This window comes from Gossypium hirsutum, chromosome D04, assembly GCF_007990345.1.
Source record: "Gossypium hirsutum isolate 1008001.06 chromosome D04, Gossypium_hirsutum_v2.1, whole genome shotgun sequence".
Lineage (NCBI taxonomy): Eukaryota > Viridiplantae > Streptophyta > Magnoliopsida > Malvales > Malvaceae > Gossypium > Gossypium hirsutum.
In genome coordinates, this window is record NC_053440.1 from 6,167,256 (window position 1) to 6,193,423 (window position 26,168).

Here is a 26,168-nt window from a genome sequence, read left to right on the forward strand (position 1 = left end):
AAAACCCAAAGCAATAGCGGCACTTTCTTCAAAAACGACGCTAATGCCCAGAACATTAGCGGCGCTTTCTAGAAAACGCCGCTAAATCCCTCAGTATTAGCGACGCTTCTTCAAAAACGCCGCTAAATCCCCCAACATTAGCGACGCTTCTTCAAAAACGCAGCTAAAGTCCCCAAAGCCTCAGTAAATGCCGTTGGGCTTGGTTTTTTTGCAGCGCTTCCTTATAAACGCCGCTAATGCTCAATTTTTAGCGGCGTTTTTCAAAAAGCGCCGCTAATGCTCGATTTTTAGCGGCGTTTTTTGTCCAAACGCCGCTAAAAATACCGCTAAAAGCCTATTTTGGTGTAGGGTTAATAAGATGCCCTTTTCAATCTATAAAACCAAGTGCAATATGTGGAGTAACATCCACACCAACATAAATAGGAAAGCCTTTATACAAATAAGCGGCAATGTTATCAAAATCTAAAGAATCCTCTACACTCTCTTAATAGAAGCCTTTTTTCTTGGAAAATTAAACTTAGCTCTATTGTTTTGTTTATAGACATGTTCAAGGTCTCAGCCAAATCGTGACTTAAATTTAATAAATTAATCTAAATAACTATTCCTTAAAATATTAAAAATAAAAATATTTATATTATATATTATAATAAAAATATTAAAGCAATTGTTGTATACATAGTAAGTTTCATACGTGAATTTAGGATATCGTCATGTGTTCTTACATAAATAAAAAAATAAAAAAAAGACACGTAACAATATCTTAAATTCACTTGTGGAGCTTCTTTTTCTTTTGCATAACCACTACTCATCTGTTTTACGGTCTGAGCTTAATATTGTCCGAGTCGAATGTGGTATTCAAATAAAACCCTCCAACAAATAGTAACTTCAAAATTCAATCTTTCAGAAAGAAATCCACTTTGCTTCTTACTCCTTCTAACCATCTCTTGGTTCGCTTGTGGGGTTTTTCTATTCCACGTAAAATAATTCAAATATTAATTAATAATTTAAATTGAATTATACCCTCACAAATTAAGAAAAAAAAATCTTATATAAAGCTGGATAGCGTATGACAAGTCTACTTCTTAGTTTCAGCCCTTCTAAATTGTTTTAAGTAGTTATTTTGCCTTCCATTTAGCCCTTTAAATTGTTAGTTGATCATGAATTTGAAGATTTGATTTTGGGCTTTTCAGTTCATGATTGGGCCTTCCACCTAATATAAAATTTGGTTTGCTAATTATCTCTGTGGGTAAACTACATCATAGGCCACTCAAATATGGGTCATTTTCTTTTTGGATCTCTCAACTATAGATTTGTTTCTTTTTTGTCACCCTACTATGAATTTTTTAAATTGGTCACCCAGCTAATCAAGATTATTTTTTTGGTCCATTTCTGTTAATTGCACTAATAGGAGGGTGACATGGTAGTTAAAAAGTTAGTATGATAATAAATTTAGCCCTCAACTTTTACAAATTATATCGATTTAGTCATAATTTTAAAAAAATAACCCTCAAAATTTACAAATGGTCTCAATTTGATCCTAATTTTAAAATTTTAAAATAAACATATAAAAATACATAAATATTTTCAAAAAATATAATTATAAATTTAAAGAATATATAAAAATAAAAAATGATTGTTGAAAAGAAATAATAGTATATAAAATTTTAAAATATATAAAATTATAGCATCCCTGATACCCTTAAAATGAAAACAATGCCAATTCAGGTTGACACGTGTTAGAATTTTCGAAGTAGATAAAATAGTAATTATTATTAGTGTAAAAAGATAATTAGATATTATAAGAAATTAACAAGATTTTTGAATTTAGGGAAATTAATTTAAGAAATGGACTAAATTGTAAAAGTGTGAGAATTTTGGGGTAATAGTGTAAAAATTAGAAATAAGAAATGATTGGATTTGATGCATGGTAAAAAGGGGAAGGCCTTGAACAGTAATTTGACAATGAAAGTACAAAAAAGGAGCGGATGAGAATGGGAGTGAATAGGAACCATGTGTGGCATAGTGATGATTTGATTTTTATTAATTAAATATTATTAAAAAATAAAATAAAGAAAAGATAAATAAATATTTTGTAAGGAAAGATGTACAAGAAGAAAGAAGAGAAAAAGTTAACTTTTGTCATTTTTTCCCCTCTTTCCCATGTCTCTCTCTCATTTCCCTTTTTATTTCATTTTTTCATTTTCTTTCAACTCAGTCTCTCCTACCATTTTCACCTCATTTAAGCTTTAACTTTCAAATTTCCACCATAGATTTTAAGTGAAATCAATAGAACAACTCCATTGTAAGCTCATTTTCTTGTAAAGGTAGCTAATATTCATTTTGTAAGAGAAAGAAAAGTGAAGAAAAGTTCAGGATTTTGATAAAGGTTAAGGTAAAAATGATAAGTTTTCTTATAGGACTTCATGTTTATCTCATCAAATGCATGGAACTATTATGTGATTTTTATTTTGATATTGAATATTGTATATGTGTTGTGTAAATGAAGAGAAGGAGAAGAGGAGTGAACATCAAATTGGTGACAAGGGCAAAGAAATAACAGAGGAGTGAAGGAAAAAGGAAGGATTCATTCCAAACATTTTGTTATAAGTATATTAAGAATTTTACTTATTTAATTAAACTTTAAATGAAAAATTGGGTAAATTGGTTTAGCATTATACATGGGATTTATTTGTATATGAAAATGATAATTTGTTTTATGGAATTTATTTTGAATGAGAAATTGTATTCTTATTATGAATTGAAAAGTGTATGTATAGTGAAACTGGTGAAATGGATTAAATTGCAGAGAATGTAAAATTTAGATAGGTGAAATAGATGATGATATGAAGTAATTAACAGAAATGTTAAATGTTGATAAAATAGATGTCAAGTGAAAAATTGATGATTGTTGATTCTATATGGATAAAGACTAAATTGTAAAATATCGTAAAGGTTGAATTGTTTTATTTGTTGAGAAAATGTAAATGAATTGTATAGTTTAAATGCCCAATTAGACAAAATGAGAACTAATATGATATAAATGGCATGCCATTAGGAAAAATTTCTATTCGCGAAAGTGATAATGGCACTACGGTGCAAGTAAAAATGGCACTACGGTGCAGGTGCTAGTGACACTTCAGTGCAAAGTGACATCCGCACACCCATGCAAATGATAGTGGCACTTCGATGCAAATTATCGACATTTACACATATCCTATATGTTTTATTAAGTCTACAATTGGACAATAGAATTACAAGGTAAGTGAACTTAAAAATGACATTGGTATGTACCTTGTAACTTGTTGGATTCGTACCTTACTATAGTTATTATTGAAACAAATTTGTGTATGATGATAGTGATTCATGATAGTTACGTAAATATATGTTAGTATATGTGTATGTATAATGAATTAATTTCAAATGCAAAGTTAAATTCTTGATATGCTTACTAAACTTTCATGAGCTTAACACGTTTCTTTTCAAACGCGTTAAATTCTTGATATGCTTACTAAACTTTCATGAGCTTAACACGTTTCTTTTCAAACGCGTGAGGGCTTGTTTAAAAGCTCTAAAGGGAAGGTTGATCTCTACTCATCTCATCACATATCAAGATTGGAAGAGAGTATTAATCTAAATTTTTGGCATTAGCTTTTGGCATGTACATAGGAATGTATGCTTAAAAAATTTTATGGATGAATTCAATGGAAGCTTTAGTGCTTTAAGTCCACTTGATGTGAGTCTCAAGACCCAATTTTAGGCTCATGGATGTGATGGGCTTACACTATCTCAAGGCTTAATCACGAGATCCAAATTCAAGCAGTTGAAGTCAAAACTCAACTCAGTCGTTCAAGACTTTATCACGAAGAAATTTCAAGAAGAAGAGTTGAAGCTTCAAGATGATAGACTTTAGAGTTCAATACGGAGCAATGATAAATTAGAAAGGACCAATTTTATTCGTGGACTTAAAATCTCAATCCATGATGACAAGTCCTTGTGGAAGATGTTAACTATTGGAAAAAATCCGATTTAAAAAAGGCTTTCTTGCACAATGAAAATTTAAAATTTTGAAAACTGACCTGGTTTATGATATTTATAGCATTAAACCTTGAACCGAAATCATACATGTGTTTTCAGATAAGTGGATCCTTGACGTTTTCCAAATTTCAACCAAACGATCTTCTATTATTCTCATACCACGAACTGCTTTGAGTGCGGGCTTGAACCAATTGAATCAAAACACAGAACTAGAAAAGTTTTCATTTATCTTTGGGGTGAAAATGAAAATTCTCTCTTCTTTAATACATACCAGTAGAATTGTTTATTTTAGAAAAATATATTTAATAGTTGAGAATAAATTCTCTCTATTTTTCGACAAAGTAACAATTTCTTAAAGTTGTGTAAATAGCTCTACCGGTGTTATCTATTTATAGGGAGAGAAGGTAGAACCCTTGTTAAATTGTAGAAGTTTATTTCAAATAGAAAAAATAACTTCTTAGTCCAACTAGAAGAGGTAGAGGGACTAATAGGGTGTGCTTCCCCCCATATGTATTATGACGAGGATTTGGGTCTCTCATTGCAATGTGCCCAATTATATGTGCTTTCTAGACTTTTAACCCAACACTTTATAATTTAATCCAACCCAATACATATTTTTCTATTTTCCAAAATAAACATTTATTTTTCAATTAAATAATTTTCTCAACCCAATTTACCCTCAGTAAAATTATGATGATTTTACTCCTGGTAAAATTTCCAAGAAAATATTTTTAATATTTCAAAACTCAACTTGTTCACTATGACCGAATGTTTTTTTTTTTCATTTTTGGGCTTTAAAACTGCTCAAAAACATAAAATCATTCTTTCAATCATTTTTTAGTAATCCATATATATTATGTAACATCCCAATACCTGACCTGCTCGCCAAGATCGAGCACCAAAATGTTACATTCGTTGCCGAAACAACTTCTGTTAAATTCAATTCATTTAATCATTTTAATCGCACTACTAAGACTAAATAGCATTTACAGCATAATTTAAAAACCTATCTTAATTCAATTCGAATTTTCGATGGCACTCGTAACAATTTATAATTGAATCGGGATTAAATTACAAAATTTTTCAAAACCTTGAGCTGTCGTCACAACGGAGGGGTTCCTCATTACGATGACACTCACTGACTTGAGCTCGTCGCAACGTGGTACGTTCGACGTTGCGACATGCACCTTGTTACGTCCATTTTTTCATACTTCAAGTTTTTACCTCCTAAGTCTTGTTCAATTTACATGTTTCAAATCAATTCAACTAATGTATCATTCATATCATTCACATTTATCTATTTCCATATTTCAACACCACATAATTCTCAATCAAATTTATAAGAATAACACAACTATTAAAATTTTACAAATAAGTCCATTAAATCATCATAAAATAATTATTCACTTAATGTCTTATCAATTCATTTACACTTTTCTTGTATATTAGCAATTTCATTATTTATAACAACTTTTTAATATTACGCTCTTATCTATTATTTTTCTTCCTCCTCCTCTCCATTCCACATCCTATAAGTGCATATATATATATATATATTTATACGAGTATTTATAACTTCTAGTATAGCATGCTTATATGCAACATTAATTATGTTTCACTAATTACATATTTTTAGCAAGACTATCAACTAGAATAGCAGTCACTGAATTATTTATATCTTGATCTACATAATTCAAAATTAAAATCCACTTTTTGTTTTTGAAACTACACTCAATGAAATTTGTACCATAAAAATTTTAGAATTCCTACATATTTCAATTAATACAATTTATTCTTTTAATCCTCCAATGTTCTACTGCTAGGTAGCTCTGATCCTTCTTGACTAAAAATTATTAACTTTCAGAAAAAGTCTCATATTAATTTTCTGTTTATTTTCCTTGAAAATAGACTCATTAAGATTTTATTCATATAAATTTCATATCCTAAATTTTTTTGTACAATTTATAATAATTTTTCTAAGTTAGAACAGGGCAACCCAAAATCATTCTGACATTGTCTCACAAAAATTATTATATATCACAATCTACAAATCCTTTGCTTACACCGTTTCTTCTGTAAAAAAAACTAGACTCAATAGGATTTAATTTTATATTTTATTTAACCTCTAATTTGATTTCTACAATTTTTGGTAAAATTCCAAAGTTTAGTTACTTGTGTTGTTCAAAAACTATTTTAGTAGAAACATTTTCTTTCTCGTAGTTCTTTTGCACTAGCTTTCATATGATCACATATATTTATTACAATTTTAGTTAATGTCCAAATTAATCACTTATATTTATATGTTGATAACATATTCATTTCTTTACCTTAATACTTGTCATAATTATAAATCATATTCACTCACTCGCTCACTTGAAAATTTGGCGCCTCTTCATCTCATACTTAATCTATACTTTCTATCTCTAATGTATAAATTAAAATACACATATTATACTTTTCATTCACCATATATTTAACTCAACTCATTGAAATACAAGTAAGGTTAATTTGAAAACTTGCCTCTTTTGACAAGAGTTTCTTCTCTTTTGCTTCTCTTCCATTTCTTTCTCAACTTCATCACTACCCTTCACTTTCCATCTATTTTTCTTCACTTCCATTTTTCTTTTGTTGCTCATAGAAATTCTCAAAAGAATCAATAATATCATACGAGGGTAACACACACATGACAATGTCATTGGACAAAGAAGTTGGATGAATTACTTTCGTAAAGGGTATATAATAAAGAGTTTTCAATCATGGTACTTCTTGTAGACTGAATTCATGATTAAGTAATTGCGAATAATCAAAGTAACGCTTCTGGACATAATTACAATTATTATAGCATAATAGTATATGTTTTCTTAGTCCCTTCGCTATGTAACACCCTAAACCTAGCCTAGAATCCAGTCCAAGTTTAAAGAGTCACATTATCGATACTCAAATACCACACATATAACACATTAATACTAAGCCGTACGTTGCATAATATTCATCACAAATATTAGTTTAGTATATAATCATCCAAAATTCATACCATCATAGTTTACCGAAATTCCTAAAGTAGTATTTAAATGAAAGATAAAAGCTTGACCGAGCTTTCGCGGTGTCGACCCGTTCAAGACTGAGAACCACCTGAAATCTAGCCAACAATAAAATGAGTTGTGAACTCAGTGCATAAAGAAGTTTGTTCACATAAACACATTTACCAAATAGTGTTCGTATTCAAAGATTCGATCTGATAACAAAAACATTTCTAGTTCAGATCCAAGACAGATTAATTTCTAATGCAGAAACAATTTCAGTTTCATATACAGAACAGATCAGAGTCAGATGCAGATATTCCTAACCCCCATCCGCTGCACACCATCTTCGGCCATCCCAACACACCGTTGAGGGCGTTCAATGCCCAACCAACCCTACACACCATAGAGTGTCTATCTGACACGTTTACAGAAACGCAGCTTAGCTGCTAAATCGTAATTTGACGAAGCGTCGAGATCAGAATTATACATATGGTGGCCACTAATTTAGAACAAATCACTTCCTTCTTCATAATATCCCAACCCATGCATGTGTAGAGAACCAATATCAACAATATGTGATCAATTATTCTAAATTGCTCCACAAGTAGATAGCCCAGTTCAATATCAGACTAAGTATTACAGTGCACAAATAGGTATAGAATTCATGCATATGTCACAGGGTATCACAGAATTCTCATTTAGTCAATTCAGACCATTCATACCACGGGGACGTCAATATCAGTCTTAAGTAACATTTATGGTCTCAAAAATGGTTTTCGAGCCCTTTTATATAAGCCACACGGCCTGGACACACGCCCGTGTCCTTGCCTATGTAGTTCACATGGCCTGGGCACATGCCCATATTCTTACTCGTGTGTTTTAAAGAATAAATTAGAGAGTTACACAGCCTGGACACACGGCCGTGTCCTTGCTCGTGTGAATCACACGGCCTAGGCACATGCCCATGTGCTCGCCCGTGTTGTTCTAAGTCTCAAACAGTGAGTTACACGGCCTAGACACATGCCCGTGTAGCTTCGAATTAATGAACAGTGAGTTACATGGCCGTGTGAGCCACAGGGCCTAGACACACGCCCGTGTTCTTGATCGTATGGCGTCGACAGCCACCATTTTTTGCTGTTAAAACTTGCAAAAATTAAGGTTTTCAGTACGCACCTGAAGAGATTTTGAAGTAACAACAACGCAAAAGATCTTCAAAGCCTAAAACAATCATTCAGTTACACAATTCAGCTATTTAATCAATAGAATTTCCCAATTACGCACATAATGCCTATGTTGGAATTTAGCGACAATCACAGAAACAATCGTGTTGTTATTCCTTACTCCCAATATTCCTGCCTATTAGGGAAACAAATGATCGTTTATTAGAGATTCTCGCAACTCACAAAATACCCAATTCAAAGTAAGTTACAGAAACGAAAGAAAATCGCAAAAACGCTCTCATTGACAGTTACTTACTCGATAGCCTTCTGACCAACAACTAACAACAAAATTTTAGTTAATTCCATATCTTTCATGACTACGATTAGCAAAATTAAAAGAAACAAAAAAGAATGAAGAAGAAGAACAGAAGTGACGAACAGGAAAAGGGAATAAAAACTAAAGAACAAAAAAACTAATGTTAATTAAATTTCTAACTTCCAAGCAAGTTTCTAGCATTTGACAAAAAATATTCATTTTCGTCCTCTCCAAAACTCGAGCACAGGACTTTACAGAATACAGACATTAAACCAGTGAACCAGCAAGCTCATTCTTAACACAAATTCACATTCAATTGAGCTTAACTATGTAATGCATGATTAAGGGTTGTTTTTAAAATAACAACTTTTAACGACGCAACTCGAACTCCAAACTTTAAACACAAAAAATAGAGCACAGAACCAGAGATACTAGAATTTAATTACTGCAGATTGTCACAATTAAATTCTTAAAATTTTGGGGCATTACAACTCTCTCTCCTTAAAAGAAATCTCGGCCTCGAAATTTACCTGACTCAAACAGATATGGATACAGCCGTCGAATTGATTCTTTATGTTCCTACATGGCCTCCTTAGTACCATGCTTCTGCCACAAAACTTTTACTAGATGTACAGTTTTCTTCTTCAATACTTTAACATTATCCTTAAATGTTAGATGTTAGATCCGATTGCAACTCGATCTTGTCAATAGGGACAATATGCAATGGATCAGATCGATACCGTCTCAACATCGAGACATGAAACACATCGTGAATTCATTCTAATTCTGACTGTAATTCTAACTGATATGTAACATGTCTGACACATTTCAAAATACGGTAAGGTCTAATGAACCTCGGACTCGCTTGCCCTTGCATCTTAATCGGAGAACCCTTTTCCACGGTGATACCTTTAGAAACACTTGATCACTTACAGAAAAATCAATATCCTTTCTTTTTAAATTCGCATAAGACTTCTTTCGATTAGAGGCTGCTTTAGGCGATCACGAATCACTTTCACAGTACTCTCAGTTTCATAAACCAGCTCAGGACCCAATATCTAGCGTTTACTTAATTCTGTCCAACATAGTGGAGTACGGCACTTGCAGCCATACAAGGCTTCGTAGGGTGCCATCTGAATACTAGACTGAAAGCTGTTATTGTATGCAAACTCAACCAATGATAGATACTCCTTCCAACTACCTCGGAAGTCTATCACACAACTCTGAAGTATATCCCCCAGAATCTGAATGACTCATTCAGATTGTCTGTCGGTCTGTGGGTGGTACGCAGTACTAAAATTAATCCTGTGCCTAAGGCTTCGTGAAGTTTCTTCCAGAACCGAGATATGAATCGTAGGTCTCTATCAGAGGTAATTAAAATTAGAACCCCGTGTAGTCTAACAATTTCAGCAATATACAGTTTAGCTAACTTCTATAAGGAGTAATCTGTTAGGATAGGAATGAAATGGGCTGATTTGGTCAACCAATCAACGATGACCCAAACTGAATCTTTCTTAGTGGGGGTTAAAGACAACCCACTAACAAAATCTATCATTACCCGCTTTCATTTCCACTGTGGAATCTTAACCCGCTGAAGTAATCCGGAGGGCTACTGATGTTTACCCTTAACCTTTTGACACATTTGACAGTGGGATACAAAAGTGACTACCTCCCATTTCGATCCAAGCCTCCAATGGAGTTCTCAGAGATCCTGATACATCTTGTTCCCACTAAGATGCATAGCATAGGGACTGCTATGTGCCTCCTGTAGGGTCGAATGCTTTAACTCTTTAACATTAGGTATACAAATCTGACCTTTGAAACACAACACATTATCACTGTTCAAGCTAAAATCGAAAGTCTCATTCAAATCTGCTCATGTTAGAATCATTGAATTAAGTACTCATCGCTTAATTATTTAGCTCAAATCTACTCCACCCAAATCGGTTTAACTTGTAATTCTGCTAACATCCCCCATCCTCAACCAAACTCGAATGAGCTAACATTGCTCTCAGATTAGTCATCGTTATATGGTTAAGGGCATCAACTATCACATTAGCCTTACCCAGATGGTACTCTATTGTGCAATCATAATCTTTAAGTAATTCAACCCATCTGCGCTGTCAAAGATTTAATTCTTTTTTAGTTAACAAATATTTAAGACTCTTGTGATCGGTGTAAATGATACATCTTTCACCATACAAATAGTCTCTAGATCTTCAAAGCAAACACAACTGTAGCTAGCTCAAGATCGTGTATAGGGTAGTTACCCTCATGTGTCTTAAGTTGTTGCGACGCGTAAGCGACCACCTTACCATCTTGCATAAGCACACATCCTAACCCGACATGTGACGCATCACTGTACACCATAAATTTCCAACCCGATTCTAGTTAAAATAAAATAGGACCCTGTGTCAGAACGGACTTGAGCTTATCGAAACTAGCCTACTGTGCCTCAGACCACACAAATAGAGCATTCTTGCGTAGCAACTTTGTTAGGGGTGACACAATCTGAGAAAATCCCTCAACGAATCGTTGGTAATAACCAGCTAAACCCAGAAAACTACGAAGCTTGACTACATTTTTTGGTTGCTTCCACTCAACTATAGCTTCTATTTTCTTGGGATCGACTCGGATCCCTTCCACAGTTACCACATAACCCAGAAAAGTGACTTTCTGTAACTAAAACTCGTACTTACTGTACTTGGCATACAACTATTTTTCTTGGAGTACTTGAAGTACAGTACGATGGTAATTATCGTGATCAATTTAAATTTTGGAGTAAATTAGGATGTCATCGATGAAAACCACTACAAATTGATCCAAGTACGATTGGAACACCTAATTCATTAAATCCATAAACGCCACCAGAGTATTTGTCAAATCGAAAGGCATCACTAGGAACTTGCAATGTCTATAACGAGTCCTAAATGTGGTTTTGTACACATCATTCTTCTTGACTTTGAGCTGATGGTAACCGAAACACATGTAAATTATAGAAAAGACAAACACTCCTTGAAACTAGTCGAGTAAATTGTCAATCCTCGATAACAGGTACTTATTCTTCATTGTCAACTTGTTTAACTATCGATAATCTATGCACATTCTCATCAACCCGTCTTTCTTCTTAACAAATAACACTAGTACCCCCCACAAAGACACACTCAGTCGAATGAATTCCCTATCAAGAAGGTCCTAAAGCTACGGTTTCAGCTCGTCAGCTCTTCCGGTACCATGCGGTAGGGCGCAATGGACACCAGAGTAGTACATGGTAACAGATTAATTCCAAACTCCAACTCTCTATCTGGAGGGAGTCCGAGCAATTTCTCGAGAAAGACATCTCGAAATTCCCTCACAGTGTGGATATCTCCCACAGAAAGTTTTACGGGAACAAAATCATATATGTAGGCAAGGTATGCCTTACACCCCTTTCGGACTAACTTATTTGTTACAAGAGTGGAGATTACATTAGAGAGGTAATTTCGACATTCACCAACCATGACCACCTCATCATTCTCATCTATTTTCAAAGTAACTCTTTTGTTACACAATCTAAACTGACCCGATGTTCTACAAGCCAGTCCATTCCTAGAATCAAATCAAACTCATTAAAAGGTAATTTCATTAGGTCAGCTGGAAATATCATACCCTGGGGCTCTAGAGGTACTCGCCTATAAACTCTATCAACTCGAATTGACTGACCCAAAAGACTAATCACGGAAAACTCTCTAGCAGTATTTTCAGTAGTTAAACTCAGGTTTGTAGAAACAACACTAACTATGTACGAGTGAGTAGAGCCAATATCAATGAGAGCATAGTACGGAACAAAATAAATAAAGAAGGTACCTGTAATGAAATCAGCATCATCGTTCTCCTCGTGGCGTCTCGTTGCATAAACTAGTGCTGACTGACGAGCCTCAATTTGACCTGCACCGCTACCCGGTGCCCTCTGTCCTCTCCCCAAACTATTACCGCCTCTAATAGTACTGCGGCCTCTAGGTAGTTGCTGAACCACTCACGGCGGCTTAACAGAACCAAGAGTTGAAGCTTCTACCGTAGCGGGCACTTGATTAGTCAATGAGGGCAATCCCTAACTCGATGCTCCATTGACCCACAACGGAGACACGCTCCTAACTTCTTCCATCACTTACCTAGATGGTGTTTCTTACAATTACTGCACAGCTGAATCTCAGTCACTACAGCTGGTGTCTCAGTTCTCGGGGGCCCGCCAAACCTCATTTGCTTCTTAGGATGCTGACCAGAACCAGAGAGACTCGAATCTCTCTTAATCTTACTCTAATCCCTCTTGCGGTCACGCCGTTCATGCCCAGTGCACTTTATTTCTTCCACTATCTTTGCTTTGTCAACCAGAATTGCAAAAACCCGTTTCTTCTGAGGAGCTATCAGAACCTGTAGATCATATCTCAATCCTTCCTCAAACCTCACGCACTTTTCATAATCAGACGCTACCAAAGTTCGGGCATACATATTTAGTCGCAGAAACTGGGCTTCATATTTTACCACCAACCAGTCACCTTGAACTAAGCTTATAAACTCGCATAGGCGAGCCTCAACATAACTCGCCCCCCACGTACTTACTCTAGAAGGCGTTCTTAAAATAATCCCAGTTAACCTGTTCAGGCTGAGTACCTTACACAACTATCAGCCACCACTGATAGGCTTCGTCCTGTAGTAGAGACACAACACCCCCCAATTTTCAAGTGGGGGTACAATCGATCAATTATAATACACTCGGTAGTCTCGAGCCAATATTCGGCAACAGTAGGAGCGACTCATATGACGCCCCTAAACAATTCAGCCCCATTCAATCGAAGTCATTCAACAACCAACCCTCGGCCTCCCGATCCCGAATGGGTCTCTGCAACCCTTTCCGGTGCTCGAATCATGGCCTAGGATAGTGCGTTGTCTGCAGCTGTTAGAGTTTGGGACTCCGTCTCAGCAGTGGAAATCCCACATATCTCACTGGTCTCCAGATTGGGCATACTACCCATAAGGGTTGACTCTGCTCAAGCTTTTCCTCGGGGTCCTCGACCCCCCAAAACACTACATTCACGACTACCGCGCGAACTCATTATGATAATCTAGCTTCAATGTCAGAGTGCACAGATCAGTTCAGATATCCAACAGGAAGATTTCACCAGTTCACATCAAAACATTTAACCAAAAAGAAATACTTACAATGACAGCGTCAGAAGTTCGGTCATTCACTAAGTTTTAGTTTTTCCATATTAACTCAGATACTAAGTTATCACCAAACTACTTTTCTCACACATTATGAGTCCAAACATAGTTCGAGTGTTGACAAACCTAGCTTTGATACCACAAAATGTAACACCCTAAACCCGGCCTAGACGTCTAGTCTAAGTTTAAAGAGCCACATTATCGATACTCAAATACCACACATATAACACAATAATACTAAATCGTACGTCGTATAATATTCATCACAAAGATTAGTTAAGTATATAATTATCTAAAAGTCATACTATCATAGTTTACTGAAATTCCTAAAGTAGTATTTAAATGAAAGATAAAAGCTTGACCGAGCTTCTGCGATGCCGACCCGTTCAAGACTGAGAACCACCTGAAATCCAACCAACAATAAAGTAAGTTGTGAACTCAGTGCATAAATAAGTTTGTTCACATAAATACATTTACCAAACATTGTTCGTATTCAAAGATTTGATCTGCTAACATAAACATTTCTAGTTCAAATCCAAGACAGATTAATTTCAGATGCAGAAACAATTTTAGTTTCATATACAAAACAGATTAAAGTCAGATGCAGATATTCTTAACCCCCATCCGCTACATACCATCTTCGGCCATCCCAACACATTGTTAAGAGCGTTCAATGCCCAACCAACCCTACATACCATAGAGTGTTTGTCTGACACGTTTACAGAAACACAGTTTAGCTACTAAATCGTAATGCGATGAAGCGCTGGGACCAAAATTATACATATGGTGGCTTAGCTACTAATTTAGAACATATCACTTCCTTCTTCATAATATCCCAACCCATGCATGTACAAAGAACCGATATCCATAATATGTATTCAGTTATTCTAAATCGTTCCACAAGTAGATAGCACAGTTCAGTATCAGGCTAAGTATCAGAGTGCACATACAGGTATGGAATTCATGCATATGTCACAGGGTATCAAAGAATTCTCATTCAGTCAATTTAGACCATTCATACCATGGGGACATCAATATCAGTCTTAAGTAACATTTACGGCCTCAAAAATGATTTTTGGGCCTTTTTATATATGCCACACAACCTGGAGACATGCTCATGTCCTTACCTGTGTGGTTCATACGGCCTGGGCACACGCCCATATCCTTGCTCGTGTGGATTAAAGTATAAATCAGAGAGTTACACGACCTGGACACACAGTCGTGTCCTTTCTCATGTGACTCACACGGCCTGAGCACACGCCCATGTGCTCGCTCGTGTTGTCCTAAGTCACAAGCAGTGAGTTACACGGCCTAGACACACACACCCGTATCCCTTGCCCGTGTGAACCCTGCACTAATATTGTCACATATGGCCTAGACACATGCCCGTGTGCCTTGCTCGTGTGGCTCTAAATTGATGAACCGTGAGTTACCAAGCAACCCACACAGCCTGTCACATGGCCATGTGGCGTCGATAGCCACCATTTTTTGTGGCCGGAACTTGCAAAAAGTAAGGTTTTCGGTATTTACCTAAAGAGATTTCGAAGTAACAACAACATAAAAGACCCTTAAAGCCTAAAACAATTATTCTGTTAAACAATTCAGCCATTTAATCAATAAAATTTCCCAATTACGCACATAATGCCTATGTCGAAAGTTTCGACACGAAACCTTCAACGGACCCAAACTTACCGAAACTTTAGCGACAATTGTAACACCCCTTACCCGTATTCCTTACCGGAACAGAGTATGAGGTATTACTAAATTTTTAAAAAAATTTCGACAGCATTCCTACTTATTTTTGCTTAAACCTCCTGCAAATTTAGAACACATTCCAATATACCAACCAATTTCATTTGTATAAACACACATATAGTTTAACTATTAATAAACACTACATTTAAAAGAGAACCATAACATATATTTACATGATGATCCCACATTACATAAAGTGTCTATACATGCCATAAAATTTCGGAACACTAGTAGTAAATTACCCCAAATGTGAAGGATAGTGTAGATGATTGTCTGACTTCGTTCCAATTTCCGAGTTGTTGGAAGTCACTATAACCAAGAGAAAAATAAAATCGAGTAAGCATATAGCTTAGTAAGTAAACACATGATAAATAAGTAATTACTCCCATAACTACACCAAAATATAAACTTATTCATGAATAACTTTATTGTTTAGGCAATTTCCAGCAAGCTGTTTTTCTGCATCATAGTCGCTAATTTATTTTTATCTGGAGCTACAGGGCTCCAAATTGAGTTTCGTAAATTTTCCCTGAAACTAGACTCATATACCATTTTACCATAAAAATTTCAGAATTTTTAACCCAGCCAATTAGTACAGTTTATTCATTAAACCTTCCCCTGTCTCACTGCCCAACGGTTCTGACCCTTCCTCACTAAAATTTACTTAACTCTCTGTACAAAATTTGAAAAATGGTTTTTCTTGTTTCTAATAAAAATAGACTCAATAAGGATTCCAGGGATATAAATTTCATGCCATAATTATTTTTTTACAATTTTTGGTAATTTTCCAAAATTAGAACAGGGGATCTCGAAATCAATCCAGCCCTGTTTCAGTAAAATTCAGATATCTCCAAAAATACAACTCTTTTGCTTATTCTATTTCTTTCATATGAAAATAGACACATTCAGCTTCAATTTCATATATTATTCAGCTTCCCATTCATTTTCCACCATTTATGGTGATTTTTCAAAGTTACCCAACTGCTGTTGTTCAACACAGTTTATAATTAAATCGTTCCTTTTGCGTTTTTGATATTTTCTCCCATCTCATACATGGGTCGATTTAGTATTCAACTCAATATTTACCCCATAAAATTTTCCACCATATGGAAATATTCATCTTCCACACTTTTTCGTTGAACACTTGGAATGTTAACCGTTATTGGTGGATCTCGCACTTAGCACCACCGCTGAATCGGGGAATCAGCACTTAGCAACCCATCGGGGGAATCAGCACATAGCAACCCCCTTTCACATTTCAAAGATATGGTGGATATCGCACTTAGCACCACCAATGAACCGGGGAATCAGCACTTAGCAACCCCTCGGGGGAATCAGCACATAGCAACCCCCTTTTCACATTTCAAAGATATGGTGGATCACGCACATAGCACCACCAATGAATCGGGGAATCAGCACACAGCAACCCCTTTATATACAACATACTCCGGCTTATTCCGAGTGTTCAACCCATAAACCATATATTGCAACCCTTTACCACCTTTCCCGATTTAACAACATTTTTAGGATATGGCCAAACATTTATTTTAATTCCAAATAAATCTCAACATATATCAAATAATATCAAAATAATACATTAAGTCACGTGTTTACTTACCTCGGTGCAAAATATCGTAATTTTGCACTTTACTCCCCTATCTTTTCTTTTCCCCGTTTGATATACTCTTCACGTCTTTCTTGATCTATAATAGCAAATTTAACTCATTTAATGTTCACACTCATTAAAATAATCCACCACCCAACTTTTTGAAAAATTACAATTTTGCCCCCAAACTTTTGCGTAATTACACTTTTGTCCCCAAGCTCGGAAATTAAACTTCATCACTTATTCTTAAGTTTTATAACATGCTGAACATTTTTCCCTTCTATGGAAACATCAAATTCCCACTCCAACACATACTTTTGAATATTAATTATTTTTACCGATTATGTCTATTTACCCGTTTTCGCTTAAAATTGCTTAGCAAAAGTTGTTTAACATAATTTATAGCTTCATATTCCACCATAAAACAGCAAAATAAACACATTTCACCTATGGGTATTTTTCCAAATATGAGCCCTAACACGAATTATTGCTAGAATAAGCTAAACCGAGTTACGAGGATTCCAAAAATGCGAAGAACATTAAAAACGGGGCTAGGATGCACTTACTATGAGCTTGAGAAAGCAAAGAAACCTTAGCTATGGCTTCCTTCAAATTTCGGCAGCAACTAATGAGGAAGATGATGATTTTTGTCATCTTTTTCCCATTTTATTTTATTTTTTACCAAATGACTAATATGCCCCCACTTAAAAAAATCTATTTCTCTCATTTCTTATGTCTATTTTTGTCCATCAACTAACTAATGGTCTAATTACCACATAAAGACCTCCAATTTAAAATTTCATATCAATTAGATACTTCTACATATAGAACTCAACTTTTGCACTATTTACAATTTAGTCCTTTTGACTAAATTGAGTGCCCAAACGTCGAAATTTTCGAACGAAATTTTTACGAAAACTTTCCGTGAAATTGTAGATCATAAAAATATAATAATAACCATATTTTCCCTCGTCGGATTTGTGGTCCCGAAACCACTATTCCGACTAGGCCCAGAATCGGGCTGTTACAACAATCACGGAAACTTTCATGTTGCTATTCCTAACTACCAAGATTCTCACCTATTAGGGAAACAAACGATCGTTTATTAGAGATTCTCGCAACTCACAAAATACCCAATTCAAAGCAAGTTACGGAAACGAAAGAAAATCCAGAAACACTCACATTGAAAGTTACTTATATGATAGCCTTCTGACCAACGATTAACAATAAAATTTCTGTTAATCTCATATCCCTTACGACTATGATTAGCAAAAATAAAAGAAATGAAAAAGAACGAAGAAGAAGAACAGAAGTGAAGAAGAAGAAAAGGGAATAAAAACTAAAGAAGAAAAGAACTAACATTAATTAAATTTCTAACTTCCAAGCAGGTTTCTAGCGTTTGACAAAAAATATTCCTTTTTTTTCCTCTCCGAAACTCGAGCACAGGACCTTACAGAATACATACACTAAACCAGTGAACCAGCAGGCTTATTCTTAACACAAATTCACATTGAATTGAAATTTAACTATGTAATGCATGATTAAGGGTTACTTTATAATAACAAAACTTTTAATGACGCAACTCGAACTCCAAACCTTAAACACAAAAACAGAGCATGGAACCAGAGATACCAGAATTTAACTGCAGGTTCTCACAATTAAATTCTTAAAATTTTGGGGCATTACACGCTAGCTCAACAAAAGCTCGATTATACTGCATTTGAATCATAAGGAAATTCTACGAGTTTGAAAATAATTTAATTGATTCATTTTTTTTGAAGTTAAATTAAATTAGGCGGTCATGAGAATTGTTCAACTAGAGAATTTGATTAAAGAATTTTCTTGAAAAATTAATTTGGAAATTCTAAATGACTTTTGGGAAAATTAATTTTGATAAAGTGAAATTAAATTAATTAAAATAAATATGATATTTTTTAAAATTAATTTTCAAGTAAGACAATTGGCTGAATCGATAACTGAACTTGAAAATTGGGTCTGAGAACCTAAAACCGAGACTGAGACCCAAAAGGTGGTCAAACCGGGCCTAGTATGTGAAACCGAGATGGTGGTCCAACCAATGGCAAGACCGAACCGGTAGAGCCAACACCGACCTAGACCGAACCGACTTGGGGTCCCGTGAGAGTGTCGCACCTGCGATGGCACCATCGGACTCGACAGTGCCGGCGGCAGCAACGACGATATTCTGGTGGCCAACGAGTGGTCTTTAGGCGGTTGAGCAGTGGAGGAATCACACTCCTACTGGGATTTTACTGGATAATTTGATTTTAGATTAACTATTTCAAAAAAATATTATTATTTTAATAGATTTAATATTAAATTCATTTAATATTAAATTGATTATCTTAATATTGAATTTAATTAATTTAATATTAAATTTAATCTAATATTTATCTTGATAAGTATTATATTAATTTAATATTAAAATGATTAAGTTTGATAATAGTTGAACTCTCTAAACTTCCCTATATAAAAAGAGTTATAACTCATTATTTTTCACACACTTGAATTCAAGAGAAAATTGTAGAGAGAAAATTTTTTGAGAAAATTGTTTCAGAAAATTCTCTGAGATATTTTCTTATTTGCAATTTAGCCTAAAAGTTTAGAGAAATTATGAAATTACTCCACTTGTAATTTTGTGAAAAAATTTCTGATTCAAAGGGAGCCCACACTCGATGGACGTGCACCTAAGGATAACAGAGAAGACTATTCGGTTGGAGCATTCATCCTAGACGAATCAAAAAGATACAATTCTGATTAAGTGTTTGTTGATTTAGATAACACAACCAAGTTCTAGTTTTGGAAAAAAAAATTTAAAAACTCTGATTTTTCTTCGAACCTATTTTTCGTTGTGTTTTCTAAACTTGTATTTTCCAACAAGTCTTTGGTACACTTACCATTTACTCTCTTTTTTTATTCCACAAAAAGCCTTAGAAAATTGTTGTGTCTCTTTTTTTTAAGTATTTATTTTAGTATTTTACTATACTCCTATAAGACACTTGTTAACCCTCTGATCATGCTTATGGAGTTTAAAAACTCCACTGACAATGTACCAATTTAGACTCCACAAGCAAGATCAATGGATTGACAAGTGATATAGGGGTATAGTTTAATATTAAAAAGTAAATATTTAAAAGAAAAAAGAGAGACATGTGGCAATTTTCTAAGGTTGCTTGTGGAATAAATAAAAAAGTAAACTCTGAGTATGCCAAATACTAACTGGTTTGATTAAAAAATTAAAAAAATTGATTCAACTGATTTTTTTAGTTGGTTTAACAAGTTCGTATTGATTCCTGGTCTGATCAGTTCAAAGTCACTTTTCAGACCGGTCTCTTGGTCAGTTTCCGATTCAATCGGTCTGACCAACCAATCTGGCTCAAACAACATTGAAGAAAACTAGTTAATAATAAGTAAACTATACCATTAGTCACTAAACTATGAGTAAGTTTTCGTTTTGGTCACTTAATTAAAAAAGTTACAATTTGGCCACTAAACTATTCAAAAGTTTTCATTTAAGTTATTGAGCTATTAAAACCGATGCTATATGGCTTTCTCTATTCGTACTGCCTACACCAATCGAAAGCTCATTTTGCCCTTCTTTCCAAACTAAAATTCAAAAAACTCTTTTCTTCGATATTTGGCACTAACTGTCAGATTAACTTGGATTTAAAGTATGTTCTTTTACTTGTAGATGGGTATTGATCTACTGTACCGATCATCGAATCATTACTTGGAGGTCACAGGTGGAAAAAAAAACTTAACAGCTTAGTGACTTAAATAAAGCATTTTGAATAGTTTGGTGATTTAAATGAAAACTTTTGAATAGTTTGGTGACTAAATTGTAACATTATTTTAGTTAAGTGGCCAAAACGAAAACTTTTCTATAGATTAGTGACTAATGATGTAATTTACCCTTATAGTTAGGTGTCTAATTAATAATTTACTAGCCTTAATCTAACGAAACAGAAGGCTATGCAAGGGAAAATAATTGGCTCTCAAAATATGGAAAGTGGGACATTTGTAAAATAGAAATGCTAAGAAACGAGTAACATGTTGACTTGTTTTGATGTACCTAAATATGGGTGTCCCCCTCATAATTTATTTATTTTTAATCATTACCAATAAAAATGCAAAATATTAATAATTCTAATATGTATTAAGAATTATCATAATTTTTTTTTATAATTTCACAAACTTCTTTTATATTTCTATTAATTGCACAAACGAAATGAAAAGAATATTTCCAATTTTTAAAATATAACTTTTTATATATTAAACAAATATCATTTTAAAAAGTTATTGTAGGATATTATAATAAATATATATATAGCATACATCTTAAAAGCTATCTCTATCTAATAACCTCACGTGAATTCTAAAAAAGCTTTGCTAACGATTTGGAGATAATGTTGCCATAAAGTTGGTTCAATTATAAAAATTTGGGTCTTTTTAAGAGTTAGATTGCATTTTCCTCCTGTCTATTAAAAAAATGAGCAAATTAGTCCCTATATGATAGATTAAAGAGTAAACTGGTTATTCTATTAAAATTTCATCCATTTCTACTATTAAAAATTGGTCTCATGCGTGAGCATAAGGTACATATAACACATTACATGTAACATGTTAAGGCAAGATGTGCTTATTGAAGCTGGGTGGCACTCGGTAGTGCCTAGTGCAAGCTACCATAAATTATTTGCCTTATTTCAATTGACAATTTAACGAAATAAATCTTTTAACCTGTTAATGTGTTGTTATTCTAAAGATTCTAAGGTCCATTTATGGAAACCAATCCTTGACTTTCTTATATTGGATTGGATTCAAGTGAATCAATTCAACCCTTAAAATATGGAGATTCGATCGAGATTGTATTGCTGATTTTGGAGAACATATTTTCGATTGATTGTTCTTTGAATGTTAACGTTGTAATAGATATTTTTAAGGAGTTACTTTATATTCACTTAGATTGTATGTTATCAAGCCGAAATTTATCCATGCCTTGATGCTTGTCTAGGTTATGGATGATAGCTTATTGAGAGCACTTGAATATGTTCATTGGGGAACTATTTTTGTTATTAAGTGCAAACTACTTTGTAAACAATGAGTGTTTACTGCCCAAATTCTCAAGGGAATAATTTGGAGATGAGTGTTCTAGTTTTTAGGTGCAAATGTGAGGTCTCTATTCTTGGGGAGTGATAGAGTGTGAATCACTTGTATGTGTGAATAAAGATAGTGAAATAATTCACTAAGTTAGGCTCCCCAAACGTAGGGAAACTGAATTACATAAACAAATTTTTGGTGTTCTTTGTTTTTGTTTGCACTGTTTTAAGTAATGCCAATCCGTAGTGGCCACTATAGTAAGAAAACAACTTGTTTGGTTATTCTGTTAGATACATCAATTTTTAACAGTAAAAATAGATGAACTTTTTAACAGAAATGACCAATTTATTCATTAATCTAACGTACAGTGACTAATTTGTTTATTTTTTAAGTAAATGGGACAAAATGTAATTTGACTAGGTAGGAAACTCTATGATACTTTTACCGAGTAATTTGTGTGGATTGTGATGGAATATTTAACTTTTAAAATAACCGGATAGCATATAACATTAAATGCTAAATTCATCTATAAATCGCTCACCTCTACGAAGGGTCCCTCACACATTCTCTCTTCTTTCTTTTCTCTACCTACCTCCTTTCCTCTCTCACTCAACACCTTCACCAAAAAAGGAAAATCACTCACTTTTGCGTAAGTTTTCTTACTCCTCTCCGTCTTCTCAATTCTTCTTGTTTTAGTAAGGATTGTTGTAGTTGTACATGTATATGTGTGTAATGTATCTTGTTAAATGCATGTTTAATGTTAATATTGATGTTAATGTTTACTGTTTACGTTGTATTGGTGAAACTGTATTTTAGATGGCTAATAAATACACGCCGAAGAACATCCTCATAACCGGAGCTGCTGGCTTCATTGCCTCCCATGTCTGCAACCGTCTCATCCGCAACTACCCGGACTACAAAATTGTGGTCCTTGACAAGCTTGATTACTGCTCAAGCTTGAAGAACCTGGACCCTTCACGCTCATCTCCCAACTTCAAGTTCATCAAGGGAGATATTGCAAGTGCTGATCTGGTTCATTTTATCCTACAGACTGAATTCATTGATACCATCATGCACTTTGCAGCCCAGACTCATGTTGACAACTCCTTCGGTAACAGTTTTGAGTTCACCAAAAACAACATTTATGGAACTCATGTTCTCCTGGAAGCTTGCAAAGTCACTGGCCAAATCAGGAGGTTCATCCATGTAAGCACGGATGAGGTTTACGGCGAGACGGATGAAGATGCCGTGGTGGGAAACCATGAGGCTTCTCAGCTCCTCCCGACCAACCCATATTCCGCCACTAAAGCCGGAGCAGAGATGCTGGTGATGGCTTATGGACGCTCATATGGTCTGCCTGTGATAACTACACGAGGGAATAATGTTTATGGGACCAATCAGTTCCCTGAAAAACTGATTCCCAAGTTCATCCTACTGGCGATGAATGGAAAGATTCTTCCAATTCATGGGGATGGATCAAATGTGAGGAGTTATCTGTATTGTGAGGATGTTGCAGAGGCCTTTGAAGTCATTCTACACAGAGGTGAAGTTGGCCATGTGTACAATATAGGCACAAAGAAAGAAAGAAGAGTGTTTGATGTAGCCAGGGATATTTGCAGGCTGTTTAACTTGGATCCTGAAAGCCAGATCAAGTTTGTGGAGAATCGTCCTTTCAATGACCAAAGATATTTCTTGGATGATCAAAAGCTGAAAAGCTTGGGATGGTATGAAAGAACCACATGGGAGGAAGGTCTCAAGAAAACTATGGAATGGTATGTTAGCAACCCTGATTGGTGGGGTGATGTCTCTGGTGCGCTGCTACCCCATCCTAGAATGCTCATGCTGCCTGGAATTGAAAGGCAATTCAATGCCCCTGATACGAGCAATTCAGGTTTAGGTTCAGCCCCTGTGACAAACAAGTTCAATCAAAGCAGGATGTTGGTTCCATCTCCAAAGCACAATATACCATCTCAAAAGCCATCTCTCAAGTTTTTGATTTACGGCAGAACAGGTTGGATAGGGGGACTTCTTGGGAAGCTCTGTGAGAAACAAGACATACCTTTCGAGTACGGGAAAGGGCGGTTGGAGCAACGTTCACAGCTTTTGGATGATATCCAAACTGTTAAGCCAACCCATGTATTCAATGCAGCTGGTGTGACGGGTAGACCAAATGTGGATTGGTGTGAAACTCATAAGCCCGAAACCATAAGAACCAATGTTGTTGGTACATTAACCTTGGCTGACATCTGTAGGGAACATGACCTCCTCATGATCAATTATGCTACTGGTTGTATCTTTGAATATGATGCCACTCATCCTTTAGGAACCGGAGTCGGTTTCAAGGAGGAAGATAAGCCCAATTTCACTGGTTCCTTCTATTCAAAAACCAAAGCCGTGGTATGGTATCTTAATCTAACAGTAACGCCCATTGATATGTCTTTGTTTCAAACTTTTTTCCTATTGTGATGCCAGGTTGAAGAGCTTTTGAGGGAATTTGACAATGTATGCACACTCAGAGTCCGGATGCCTATATCCTCAGATCTGAGCAACCCACGGAACTTTATCACAAAGATCACTCGATACAACAAGGTGGTTGACATTTCCAACAGCATGACCATATTAGATGAGCTTCTACCAGTTTCAATAGAGATGGCCAAAAGGAACTTGAGGGGCATATGGAACTTCACAAACCCTGGTGTTGTGAGCCACAATGAGATACTGCAAATGTACAAGGACTACATTGACCCAAATTTCAACTGGGTTAATTTCAGCTTGCAAGAACAGGCCAAGGTCATTGTTGCACCCAGGAGCAACAATGAACTCGATGCATCTAAGCTGAAGAATGAGTTCCCTGAGTTACTGTCTATCAAGGACTCACTCATCAAATATGTCTTTGAACCCAACAGGAAAACCTTTGCTTGGGAACTCTCAAACTAAGAACCATAACCATAAGCCTCCTCATCCAGGTGGTGTTGTTTGTTATTATTATAATTTGGCCATTGTCTAAGGTGGCTTGTTACCCCCCCCATGTACTTGGGGTTTTATGTTGTTGTCGACCACTGAATAAAATTACTTTATTATTGTACTCCATACCATTCAGTTCACTGTGCTTCCACATGTTCATAGTCATAAGAAAACCAATGAGTACTTTTTCTGGTTTGCTGCTATTACATCTGAGAATTCATATTTGTTGTTTCTAAATGTGTCTAAATACTATGTTATGCAGAATTTTTTCTTAAGAGTTTCGATTTTGTGATGAGAGAATTTTTCTCGAAATCTGATTTGGCTCAATTCCGAAGACTCCAATCCGACACCAAATTTCAGTGGAAACAAGAGAAAAGCAGAAGGAAACAAGAGGTTAAAAAAGAAAAAGCAATGCAGTACTACTGTGATTGTGATGTGAATTAATAAAGGCTGGGGTGCGATGGCTAATTAATAATCCCAACTAACAATACCATGAAGCCAATACCTCTTGAATTGGATATTTTAATTTACTTAATTTATACAATTATTTAGAAAAAAAAAATCAAGATTTCATTGTATACTATTTCTCTTCTCAAATTACAGTACTGATATGTTTTGGTGCAATCATTGATTTTAATTTAGTGTAATTATATATATGAAATTTGAATTGTGGTTTATATGTATATATGAAGCTTCGATTATAAACATTTAAATAAACGAATAATATATTTATTTTTATATTGGGTTAATATAATTGTTTGTGTATACAATATATCAATATAAAATGATGTTAATTCAGTAATATTGTTAGTGATTTATGAAAATTGAATCAATTAAAAATTCTTTATATAAAATTGCACAAAATCAATGTTCATGTATGTCATTGCATATTGGACCAAAGTTTATGTATAATTTTGATATTTACCCCTTCTAAAAAATAAATCAGTCCAAATTAATTATAACAAAAGCTGAAACTTTATGTTTTTGTGTAT

At 34.8% G+C, this 26,168-nt stretch overlaps 1 protein-coding gene across 1 annotated transcript; it reads left to right on the forward strand.

The window, feature by feature from the left end:
- Positions 1-22,733: 22,733 nt before the first annotated feature.
- LOC107959712 (trifunctional UDP-glucose 4,6-dehydratase/UDP-4-keto-6-deoxy-D-glucose 3,5-epimerase/UDP-4-keto-L-rhamnose-reductase RHM1) lies at positions 22,734-25,302 on the forward strand. Its single transcript, XM_016895843.2, has 3 exons — positions 22,734-22,861; positions 23,029-24,609; positions 24,685-25,302. The coding sequence occupies exons 2-3, from the start codon at positions 23,029-23,031 to the stop codon at positions 25,147-25,149; spliced, it is 2,046 nt and encodes a 681-aa protein (XP_016751332.1). The 5' UTR covers positions 22,734-22,861; the 3' UTR covers positions 25,150-25,302.
- The last annotated feature ends 866 nt before the right edge of the window (positions 25,303-26,168 follow it).